The 12,255-nt window shown below is 48.7% G+C and overlaps 1 protein-coding gene across 3 annotated transcripts in view; it reads right to left on the bottom strand.

Moving 5' to 3' along the window:
• Positions 1 to 390: 390 nt before the first annotated feature.
• Positions 391 to 12,255, bottom strand: part of LOC135054686 (zinc finger protein OZF-like) — a 72,339-nt gene continuing 60,474 nt past the window's right edge. For all 3 annotated transcript variants that reach the window (XM_063957949.1, XM_063957948.1, XM_063957950.1), the window contains one exon: positions 391 to 2,164. In XM_063957949.1, the coding sequence (XP_063814019.1) occupies positions 609 to 2,164 (1,556 nt within the window). In that variant the 3' untranslated portion in view covers positions 391 to 608. The remainder of the gene's footprint in view (positions 2,165 to 12,255) is intronic.

Raw genomic sequence — 12,255 nt, 5'->3', positions numbered from 1 at the left:
TTCTGGCTCTGTAAGGGGGCCGGCGGCGCGGCTCCGGGACCGGACTCCATGGCTGGGCCTGTGTTCGATCCCTCTGGAGCTAATGGTGTCCAGTAGCCTAAGAAGCCCAATCCACTCTGCAAGCATGTGAGTTCGCTTCTTCCCCCTTAGTCCCTCGATGCAGTGAGCCTGTTGCCAGCAGGTCTCACTGAAAATAAAAAACCTAAAACTAAACTTTTCACTAAGCAGCTCAGGAGAGCCACCTAGTGTGCACCCTTCTCGTTCGGGCACAAAAATCTAACTGAGGCTTGGAGGAGGGTCATAGGGGGAGGAGCCAGTGCACACCAGCTAGTCCTAAAGCTTTACTTTTGTGCCCAGTCTCCTGCGGAGCCGCTATTCCCCATGGTCCTTACGGAGTTCCCAGCATCCACTAGGACGTCAGAGAAATTATAGTTTTTCTCCTGCGTGACTTGTTTTATATACTTTCTGATTTGACTTAGGACTGAAACTTTTCCCACTTTTGGAGCCAGAACATGGTTTCTGCTCTGTATGTATCTTTTGATGTGTTTTCAGACTTGTGCTAACGGTAAAACATTTCCCACACTCAGAGCAGGAAAATGGCTTCTTTCCTATGTGTGGCTCTTCTGATGTCTTTTCAGATGTGACCCATGGTAAAAACATTTTCCACACTCAGAACATGGAAATGGCCTCTCACCCGTGTGACGTCTCTGATGTATAACAAGACATAATTTCTGTTTAAAACTTTTACCACACTCAGAGCATGGAAATGGTTTCTCACCTGTGTGACTTCTCTGATGTTTAACAAGATCAGAATTCTGTACAAAACATTTCCCACACTCAGAACATCTAGCTGGTCTCTCACCTGTGTGACCTCTCTGATGCAAAGTAAGTTGTGCTTTCGCTTTAAAACATTTCCCACACTCAGAGCATGGATATGGTCTCTCACCTGTGTGAACTCTCTCATGTATTACAAGATCTGATTTACATATAAAACATTTCCCACACTCAGAGCAGGATAATGGCCTCTCACCTGTGTGGATCTTCTGATGTTTTTTCAGATGTGAGCTACGGTTAAAACATTTCTCACACTCAGAACAAGGAAATGGCTTCTCTCCTGTGTGACTTCTCTGATGTGTAACAAGGTCAGATTTGCGCATAAAACATTTTCCACATTCAGAGCAGGAAAATAATTTCTCTCCTGTATGGATCTTCACATGAATTTTCAGATTTGAGGTAGCGTAAAAACATTTCCCACACTCAGAACATGGAAATGGCTTCTCTCCTGTGTGATTTCTCTGATGTACAACAAGAGAGTATTTCCGTGGAAAACATTCCCCACATTCAGAACATGGAAATGGCTTCTCGCCTGTGTGATTTCTCTGATGTATAACAAGAGATGATTTCCGTGGAAAACATTCCCCACATTCAGAACATGGAAATGGCTTCTCGCCTGTGTGAGTTCTCTGATGTTTAACAAGATGTGATTTAAATGTGAAACATCTGCCACACTCAGAGCAGGAAAATGGTTTCTCTTCCATGTGACTCCTCTGATGCTTATTAAACAGGGTTTTACTAGTAAGACATTTTCCACATACAGGGCAGGACCAAGATTTGTCTCTATTGATATTTAGATGTTTTTTCCTCTGGTGTCCAACATGACTGGGCCTGTTCTTAACACATGTTTCACCTTTGGAAGAAGACCCTAGTTCCTCCTCAGTTTGAGTAGATGTATACGGTGTATGATCTGTGGGTGTATACATGTCAGTATGTGTGAGGGTTCCCCTGTCATATGAGGCTGGTTCCTCCTTAATATGAGTAGATGTATACTGTGTATGACCTGTGGGTGTATACATGTCAGTGTGTGTGAGGTCTCCTTCATCACCCGAGGCTGGTTCCTCCTTAATATGAGTTGATGTATACTGTGTATGACCTGTGGGTATATACATGTCAGTGTGTGTGAGGTCTCCTCCATCAAATGAGGCCGGTTCCTCCTTAATATGAGTAGATGTATACTGTGTATGATCTGTGGGTGTATACATGTCAGTGTGTGTGAGGTCTCCTCCATCACAGGAGACTGGTTCCTCCTTAATGTCAGGATGTAGAAGATTTTCTTTTTCACAAGGGACATATTCCTCAATATGAACAGATGGATCTTCATGTAATTCTGTTGGGAAAAATAGATGTTGGTTATAAAATCAGGATTGTTTTGTACTCACCACATAATCAGTTTCTGGCAATCCATCCAGGGTGAACAGGTAACTCTGGCTACAGAGGATGGGCAATTAAAATGGACACTAAACAGCTGAACTTACTAAACCGACGCTCCATCATATATTCACCTCCCACCTCCAACAGGACCTCAGGTTTTTTTTTTATTCTCATAGCTCTAATGGAGAAAACATCAGGCAAAATGAAAAGGACAGGAACAAGTGGAACACAACATATCAGAACAGAGAACAGGAAAGAGTCTTTACGTAGAGTATACAAATTCTGATTTCTGTTACATCCTATCTCGGGGACAATGCTTACTCTGGGATTTCCCTATGCAAGCGAGGGGAGTGTTCCGGCAATGCCATACGCAACCTTCAATGCCCAAAACTGCTTGAAGAAAAGGTGTTGTCATATATGTCTGCACAGATGATCATGTCGATGCCTTGCACAGCTGTTAGACAATGGCCCCATGCCACGCCACCCATTAAGCACTTACAGCACAAGTAGCGTGATCCCAGATGTTCGCCGCTACCAGCAGACACGTACACCTGCAGCATCGTAGCGGTAAGCTATATTGCTACAGATTATTTGGATGCTGGCCAACACCATTTATGGGCATAACAGAGAACAAGACGAACATCTGTTCTACGTTTGAAGTCCACTCAATGTAAAATTCGTAAAGCTCAAACCACATCCAGGAGATGGAGGATTCACTGAACTAAAAGAAATGTTCCCGACAAACCCATGTTTCCTGAGTTACATGGAATCCAGCTGATAGGATTGACGAGTTGGAAGGACTACCTTGTCAGGATGGGAAACCAGTAAGGGAAATTACAAGACAGGGCTGCCACAGGACAGGAAGAAGAGCTGCATAGTAAGTCAGAAGATGGAACCGGAAGTGACGAGTCGTGAGCGAGAGCGCGCGCCTGTGTACACGCGGGATGGAGCGGACGAGTCGGCTGCAAGATACGAGTGCAAGTGCCGCTAGACGAGAGCAGGGAAGCAAGGTGCCAGACGGAGGGGCAGTGATTACTGTGACGCAAGTAGCCGGAACCGCAGCCGGAGCCACAGCAACTACAGGCAGCAAATGTAGGAGCCGCTGGCGAGCGCTGATCGGAGGACTTGACGGAGGTGCCAGGGGGCTGAGAGCTTAAAACAGGACTGTGCCATTTGTAACGGCGACTGTCTGCAGTGGAGGAGGAGCAGTGAGACCAGAAGCAGTGCAATTCAGCAAGTAGTGCGGAGGAGCAGGGAGCAGATGCCGATTCGCTTTTCCTACGTTATTGTATAATGGATTGTTCTCCCTTTGTCCTTTAACTGTATTTTATTGTACTTAAATTGTCCTTTATTTCTCATACGTCCTACAGGATGCTGGGGTTCACTTCAGTACCATGGGGTATAGACGGTTCCGCAGGAGCCATGGGCACTTTAAGACTTTTCAAGGGTGTGAACTGCCTCCTCCCTCTATGCCCCTCCTCCAGACTGCAGTTTAGAAAATGTACCCAGGGAGACTGGATGCACTCCAGAGGAGCTCTACTGAGTTTCTCTGAAAAGACTTATGTTAGGTTTTTTATTTTCAGGGAGAACTGCTGGCAACTGTCTCCCTGCTTTGTGGGACTTAGGGGGAAGAAGTAGGAACCAACTTCCTGAATAGTTTCATGGCTCTGCTTCTGGCTGACAGGACACCATTAGCTCCTGAAGGGAACTGAACACTAGCTGCGGCTATGCGCTCACTCCCACAGCCCGCCGTCACCCCCCTTACAGAGCCAGAAGTCAGGCGAGTATAAGAAAAGGATCTTCAGACATCGTGACGGCTGAAAGGAACCGCGCAGCGGGCGGGAACGCTGCGCGCCATGCTACCCATCACACACAGCCACTGCAGGGTGCAGGGCGCGGGGGCCTGGGCAGCATGAAACCTACTAAAACTGGCATAAATAAGGGGCATAAGATGCTGAGGCACAATCCTACCCCCGCCAGTATAAATATTAGTTCAAAAGATCTGAGGGGAAGCGCGCCATTAAAGGGGCGGGGCTTCCTCCTCAGTCAGCCAGCACACTGCTCAGCGACATTTTCTCTCCCTCCAGGCTGCATAAAAGAACGCTGGCCCTCCTCCACTGCTGAACTAAGTATCAGCGTGCTAAACAGGGAGAGCACAGTGAAATATGGTGAAATACATATATAATATTGTGTGATTATAAAAGCGCTACAGGATTTCAAATAATAATAATTTCAAATAATAATAATGGATTTCAGGGTATTTTCCTGCTTATGATCCGCAGGATCCTTTAGGGCAGCCGTGTCAGGGGACAGAAGCGCCACCTTTTTGGATAGACGCGATAAAGCTTTGTCTACCGTGGGGATTGATTCCCAGCTTTCCCTGTCCCCAGAGCATCCTCCATGGATTTTCTCCATGTCTGGTTCTTAGACTCCGATGTATCAAACCTCTTAGCCAACTTAGTCACATTTGTATTTAAAACACTCAGCATATTGACCCAATCATCCGTCGGCGGTGCCGACACTGTCACTCTCACAGAACTGTCAGTCGCCACGCCTGCCTCCTCCTGGGAAGAGCACTCAGCCTCAGACATGTCGACACACACACGTACCAACAGCCACAGACACACTGGGCTATAGGGGACAGACCCACAGCAGAGCCTGTTAGAAAGACACAGAGAGAGTTCAGCCAGCTCACACCAAGCGCCTTTCCCGGTTCTGAATTCCGTAACAATGCTGCCCAGACCTGCTAGCGCTTTTATGAACAATATAAATCACCAATTACAAGTGCCCCCACCCCTTTTGCACCCTGTTACTTTCACAGCAGTGTGGAGGATCAGGGCCAGCGTCTCTGCAGCCTTCTGTGAGGAGAGAAATGGAGCTGGTGAGAGCTATGCGGCTAAGCCCCGCCCCTGACATGGCGCGCTTCAGTTCTGCTCAAAATTCTTTATACTGGCGGGGGTCCCTTAACAAGTGCCTGGGCACTGTTAACTTGCATGCCAGTGGTAATATGCGGCCCCCCATGCTGCCCAGGGTGCCACCCCTGCGCCCTGCAGTGCTGTGATCAGTGTGGGAGCATGGCGCACAGCGCGGCCGCTGCGCGGTACCTCAAGCCGTCTTCTGATCTTCTTTATACTCACCCGGCTTCTATCTTCTGGCGTTGTGAGGGGGCGTCGGCACGGCTCCGGGAACAAGTAGCTAGGCGTACCGTAGTGATCCCTCTGGAGCTAATGGTGTCCAGTAGCCTAAGAAGCAGAGCCCTTGAACTCTGAAGAAGTAGGTCTGCAATGCAGGGAGCCTGTAGCCAGCAGGTCTCCCTGAAAATAAAAAACCTAATAATAAGATTTTAAACCTACCGGTAAATCTTTTTCTCCAAGTCCATAGAGGATGCTGGGGACTCCGTAAGGACCATGGGGTATAGACGGGCTCCGCAGGAGACATGGGCACTATAAAGAACTTTAGAATGGGTGTGCACTAGCTCCTTCCTCTATGCCCCTCCTACAGACCTCAGTTAGAGAAACTGTGCCCAATGGAGATGGACAGTACGAGGAAAGGATTTTGTTAATCTAAGGGCAAGATTCATACCATCCCACACCATCCACACCATATAACCTGGAATATACGCAACCAGATAACAGTATGAACAAAACAGTATCAGCTTAAGACTGATCTCAACTGTAACATAACCCTTATGTAAGCAACAACCATATACAAGCCTTGCAGATTTAGTCCACACTGGGACGGGCACCCAGCATCCTCTACGGACTAGAAGAAAAAGATTTACCGGTAGGTTTAAAGTCTTATTTTCTCTTACGTCCTAGAGGATGCTGGGGACACCGTAAGGACCATGGGGTTTATACCAAAGCTCCAGACCGGGTGGGAGAGTGCGGATGACTCTGCAGCACCGACTGAGCAAACTCAAGGTCCTCATCAGCCAGGGTATCAAACTTATAGAACTTTGTAAAAGTGTTTGACCCCGACCAGGTAGCTGCTCGGCAAAGCTGTAAAGCTGAGACGCCTCGGGCAGCCGCCCAAGGAGAGCTCACCTTCCTAGTGGAATGGGCCTTTACCGAATTTGGTAACGGCAATCCTGCCGTAGAATGAGCCTGCTGAATCGTGTTACAGATCCAGCGAGCAACAGTCTGCTTCGAAGCAGGAGCGCCAATTTTGTTGGCTGCATACAGGACAAACAGTGCTTCTGTTTTCCTAACCCGAGTCGTCCTGGCTACATAGATTTTTAAGGCCCTGACTGCATCCAGGGACTTGGAGTCCTCCAAGTCACCCGTAGCCACAGGCACCACAATAGGTTGGTTCAAATGAAAATAAGAAACCACCTTAGGCAAAAATTGAGGACGAGTCCTCAACTCTGCTCTATTCACATGGAAAATCAAATGGGGGCTCTTGTGAGACAAGGCCGCCAATTCGGACACCCGCCTTGCAGATGCCAAGGCCAACAACATGACCACCTTCCAAGTGAGAAATTTTAATTCAACCGTTTGAAGAGGTTCAAACCAGTGAGACTTCAGGAACCGTAACACCACGTTAAAGGTCCCATGGTGCCAATGGGGGCACAAAAGGAGGCTGGATGTGCAGCACTCCCTTTACAAAAGTCTGGACTTCTGGGAGAGAAGCCAATTTTTTCTGAAAGAAAATAGACAGGGCCGAAATCTGAACCTTAATGGAGCCTAATTTTAGGCCCATATTCACTCCTGTCTGTAGAAAATGGAGAAAACGGCCCAGATGGAAATCTTCTGTAGGAGCATTCTTGGCTTCACACCAAGATACATACTTCCTCCAGATTCGGTGATAATGTTTCGCCGTCACCTCCTTCCTAGCCTTTAGTAGGGATGACTTCCTCCAGAATACCATTCCCAGCTAGGATTTGGTGTTCAACCGCCATGCCGTCAAACGTAACCGCGGTAAGTCTTAGAACACGCAGGGCCCCTGTTGCAACAGGTCCTCCCTGGGAGGAAGAGGCCACAGATCTTCTGTGAGCATTTCCTGAAGATCTGAATACCAGGCCCTTCGAGGCCAATCTAGAACAATGAGTATTGTTTGCACTCTTTTTCGTCTTATGATTCTCAATATTTTTGAGATGAGAGGAAGAGGAGGGAACACATAGACCAACAAACACCCGTGGTGTCACCAGGGCGTCCACCGCTACTGCCTGAGGGTCCCTTGACCTGGCACAATACCTCCGAAGCTTCTTGTTGAGGCGGGAAGCCATCATGTCTATGTGAGGAATTCCCCAAAGACTTGTTATCTCTGCAAAAACTACCTGATGAAGTCTTCACTCTTCTGGATGGAGATCGTGTCTGCTGAGGAAGTCTGCTTCCCAGTTGTCCACTCCCGGAATGAAGACCGCTGACAGAGCGCTTACGCGAGTTTCCGCTCAGCGAAGAATCCTGGTGGCTTCCGCCATTGCCACTCTGCTCCTTGTCCCGCCTTGGCGGTTTGCATGAGCCACGGCTGTGACGTTGTCTGATTGAATCAGAACCGGTAGGTTGCGAAGAAGATTCTCCGCTTGTCGTAGGCTGTTGTATATGACCCTCAATTCCAGTACGTTGATGTGTAGACAAGCCTCCTGGCTTGACCATAGCCCCTGAAAATTTCTTCCTTGTGTGACTGCTCCCCATACACGGAGGCTCGCGTCCGTTGTCACCAGAACCCAGTCTTGAATGCCGAACCTGCGACCCTCTAGAAGGTGAGCACTTTGCAGCCACCACAGAAGAGACACCCTGGCCCTGGGGAACAGGCTTATCTTCTGATGTATTTGTAGATGGGACCCGGGCCACTTGTCCAGAAGGTCCCACTGAAACGTCCTTGCATAAAACCTGCCGAAGGGGATGGCCTCGTAGGCTGCCACCATTTTCCCCAGAACTCGAGTGCATTGATGAACAGACACTCTTTTTGGTTTTAGCAGGTCTCTGACCATGTTCTGGAGGTCCTGGGCTTTTTCCATCGGGAGAAAAACCCTCTTCTGTTCCGTGTCCAGAATCATGCCTAGGAATGATAGTTGAGTCGTTGGAATCAATTGTGACTTTGGCAGATTGAGAATCCAACCGTGATGTTGTAGCACTCTCAGGGAGAGCGACACGTTCTTCTGCAATTGATCTCTCGATCTCGCTTTTATCAGGAGATCGTCCAAGTATGGGATAATTGTGACTCCCTGCCTGCGCAGGATCACCATCATCTCCGCCATCACCTTGGTGAAAATCCTCGTTGCCATGGAAAGCCCAAACGGCAACGTCTGAAACTGGTAATGACAGTCCTGTACAGCGAATCGCAGGTACTCCTGATGAGGAGGATATATGGGGACATGAAGGTATGCATCCTTTACGTCCAGTGACACCATAAAATCCCCCCCTTCCAGACTGAAGATCACCGCCCGGAGCGATTCCATCTTGAATTTGAACTTTTTCAAGTACAGGTTTAGGGATTTTAGATTTAAAATGGGTCTGACCGAACCATCCGGCTTCAGGACCACGAACAGGGTTGAATAGTACCCTTTTCCTTGTTGGACTAGGGGAACCTTGACAATCACTTGCTGTTGATACAGCTTTTGAATTGCAGCTAACACTACTTCCCTCTCTGGGGGAGAAGCTGGCAAGACCGACTTGAAAAATCGGCGAGGGGGCACCTCTTTGAATTCCAGTTTGAAGCTTTGGGATACAATATCCATCGCCCAAGGATCCACGTCTGACAGGACCCAGACCTGGCTGAAGAGTCGAATACGTGCGCCCACCGGTGCGGACTCCCTCAGTGGAGCCCCAGCGTCATGCGGTGGATTTAGTAGAAGCCTGAGAACCAGCCGAAGCAGGTGTTCTCTTCCCTCTACCCTTACCTCTGGCGAGGAAGGATGAGCCCCAACCTCTTCTGGACTTATGCGACCGAAAGGACTGCATCTGATATTGTGGAGTTTTCTTTTGCTGTGGGGGAACAAAAGGCAAAAAATAAGAATTTACTCACCGATAATTCTATTTCTCGTAGTCCGTAGTGGATGCTGGGAACTCCGTAAGGACCATGGGGAATAGCGGCTCCGCAGGAGACTGGGCACAAAAAGAAAGCTTTAGAACTACCTGGTGTGCACTGGCTCCTCCCCCTATGACCCTCCTCCAAGCCTCAGTTAGGATACTGTGCCCGGACGAGCGTACACAATAAGGAAGGATTTTTGAATCCCGGGTTAAGACTCATACCAGCCACACCAATCACACCGTACAACTTGTGATCCAAACCGCAGTTAACAGCATGAAAACAGAGGAGCCTCTGGATAGATGGCTCACAACAATAACCCGATTAGTTAACAATAACTATATACAAGTATTGCAGACAAACCACACTTGGGATGGGCGCCCAGCATCCACTACGGACTACGAGAAATAGAATTATCGGTAAGTAAATTCTTATTTTCTCTGACGTCCTAGTGGATGCTGGGAACTCCGTAAGGACCATGGGGATTATACCAAAGCTCCCAAACGGGCGGGAGAGTGCAGATGACTCTGCAGCACCGAATGAGAAAACTCAAGGTCCTCCTCAGCCAGAGTGTAAAATTTGTAAAATTTTACAAAGGTATTTGACCCTGACCAAGTAGCAGCTCGGCAAAGTTGTAACGCCGAGACCCCTCGGGCAGCCGCCCAAGATGAGCCCACCTTCCTTGTGGAGTGGGCATTTACAGATTTTGGCTGTGGCAGGCCTGCCACAGAATGCGCAAGCTGAATTGTATTACAGATCCAGCGAGCAATGGTCTGCTTAGAAGCAGGAGCACCCAGCTTGTTGGTTGCGTACAGGATAAACAGCGAGTCAGATTTTCTGACTCCAGCCGTCCTGGAAATATATATTTTCAGGGCCCTGACAACGTCTAGCAACTTGGAGTCCTCCAAGTCCCTAGTAGCCGCAGGCACCACAATAGGCTGTTTCAGGTGAAACGCTGACACCACCTTAGAGAGAAACTGAGGACGAGTCCTCAATTCCGTCCTGTCCGAATGGAAAATCAGATAAGGGCTTTTACAGGATAAAGCCGCCAATTCTGACACGCGCCTGGCCGAAGCCAGGGCCAACAGCATGACCACTTTCCATGTGAGATATTTTAAATCCACAGATTTAAGCGGTTCAAACCAATGTGATTTTAGGAACCCCAAAACTACATTGAGATCCCAAGGTGCCACTGGAGGCACAAAAGGAGGCTGTATATGCAGCACCCCCTTGACAAACGTCTGAACTTCAGGAACTGAAGCCAGTTCTTTCTGGAAGAAAATTGACAGGGCCGAAATCTGAACCTTAATGGATCCCAATTTGAGGCCCATAGACACTCCTGTTTGCAGGAAATGCGGGAATCGACCCAGTTGAAATTCCTCCGTCGGGGCCTTCCTGGCCTCGCACCACGCAACATATTTCCGCCAAATGCGGTGCTAATGCTTTGCGGTGACATCCTTTCTGGCTTTTATCAAAGTAGGGATGACTTCTTCTGGAATGCCTTTTTCCTTCAGGATCCGGCGTTCAACCGCCATGCCGTCAAACGTAGCCGCAGTAAGTCTTGAAACAGACAGGGTCCTTGCTGGAGCAGGTCCCTTCTTAGAAGTAGAGGCCACGGGTCCTCTGTGAGCATCTCTTGAAGTTCCGGGTACCAAGTCCTTCTTGGCCAATCCGGAGCCACGAGTATAGTTCTTATTCCTCTCCGTCTTATAATTCTCAGTACCTTGGGTATGAGCGGCAGAGGAGGGAACACATAAACCGACTGGTACACCCACGGCGTTACCAGGGCGTCCACAGCTATTGCCTGAGGATCCCTTGACCTGGCGCAATAACTTTTTAGTTTTTTGTTGAGGTGGGACGCCATCATGTCCACCTTTGGTTTTTCCCAACCGCTTACAATCATGTGGAAAACCTCCGGGTGAAGTCCCCACTCTCCCGGGTGGAGGTTGTGTCTGCTGAGGAAGTCTGCTTCCCAGTTGTCCACTCCCGGAATGAACACTGCTGACAGTGCTATCACATGATTTTCCGCCCATCGGAGAATCCTTGCAGCTTCTGCCATTGCCCTCCTGCTTCTTGTGCCGCCCTGTCTGTTTACGTGGGCGACTGCCGTAATGTTGTCCGACTGGATCAACAACGGCTGGTTCTGAAGCAGAGGTCTCGCTTGGCTTAGGGCATTGTAAATGGCCCTTAGCTCCAGGATATTTATGTGGAGTGAGGTCTCCAGGTTTGACCACACTCCCTGGAAATTTCTTCCCTGTGTGACTGCTCCCCAGCCTCGAAGGCTGGCATCCGTGGTCACCAGGACCCAGTCCTGAATGCCGAATCTGCGGCCCTCTAAAAGATGAGCACTCTGCAACCACCACAGGAGAGACACCCTTGTCCTTGGTGACAGGGTTATCCTCTGATGCATCTGAAGATTCGATCCGGACCATTTGTCCAGCAGGTCCCACTGGAAAGTTCTTGCGTGGAATCTGCCGAATGGAATTGCTTCGTAAGAAGCCACCATTTTCCCCAGGACCCTTGTGCATTGATGCACCGATACTTGACCTGGTTTTAGGAGGAAATATCTTTTTCTGGACTGTGTCCAGAATCATCCCTAGGAACAGAAGACGTTTTGTCGGGATCAGCTGCGATTTTGGAATATTGAGAATCCAACCGTGCTGTCGTAACACTTCTTGAGATAGTGCTACCCCGACTAGCAACTGTTCCCTGGATCTCGCCTTTATCAGGAGATCGTCCAAGTACGGGATAATTAAAACTCCCTTCCTTCGAAGGAGTATCATCATTTCGGCCATTACCTTGGTAAAGACCCGCGGTGCCGTGGACAATCCAAACGGCAGCGTTTGGAACTGATAGTGGCAGTTCTGTACTACAAACCTGAGGTACCCTTGGTGATAAGGGTAAATTGGGACATGCAGGTAAGCATCCTTGATGTCCAGAGACACCATATAATCCCCGTCCTCCAGGCTCGAGATAACTGCTCTGAGTGACTCCATCTTGAATTTGAACTTCTTTATGTAAGTGTTCAATGACTTCAGATTTAAAATGGGTCTCACCGAGCCGTCCGGCTTCGGTACC

The sequence above is a fragment of the Pseudophryne corroboree genome, chromosome 3 (assembly GCF_028390025.1).
Source record: "Pseudophryne corroboree isolate aPseCor3 chromosome 3, aPseCor3.hap2, whole genome shotgun sequence".
NCBI lineage: Eukaryota > Metazoa > Chordata > Amphibia > Anura > Myobatrachidae > Pseudophryne > Pseudophryne corroboree.
Note: the sequence above shows the minus strand (reverse complement) of the source record. Positions and strands in the feature narration are given on the sequence as shown.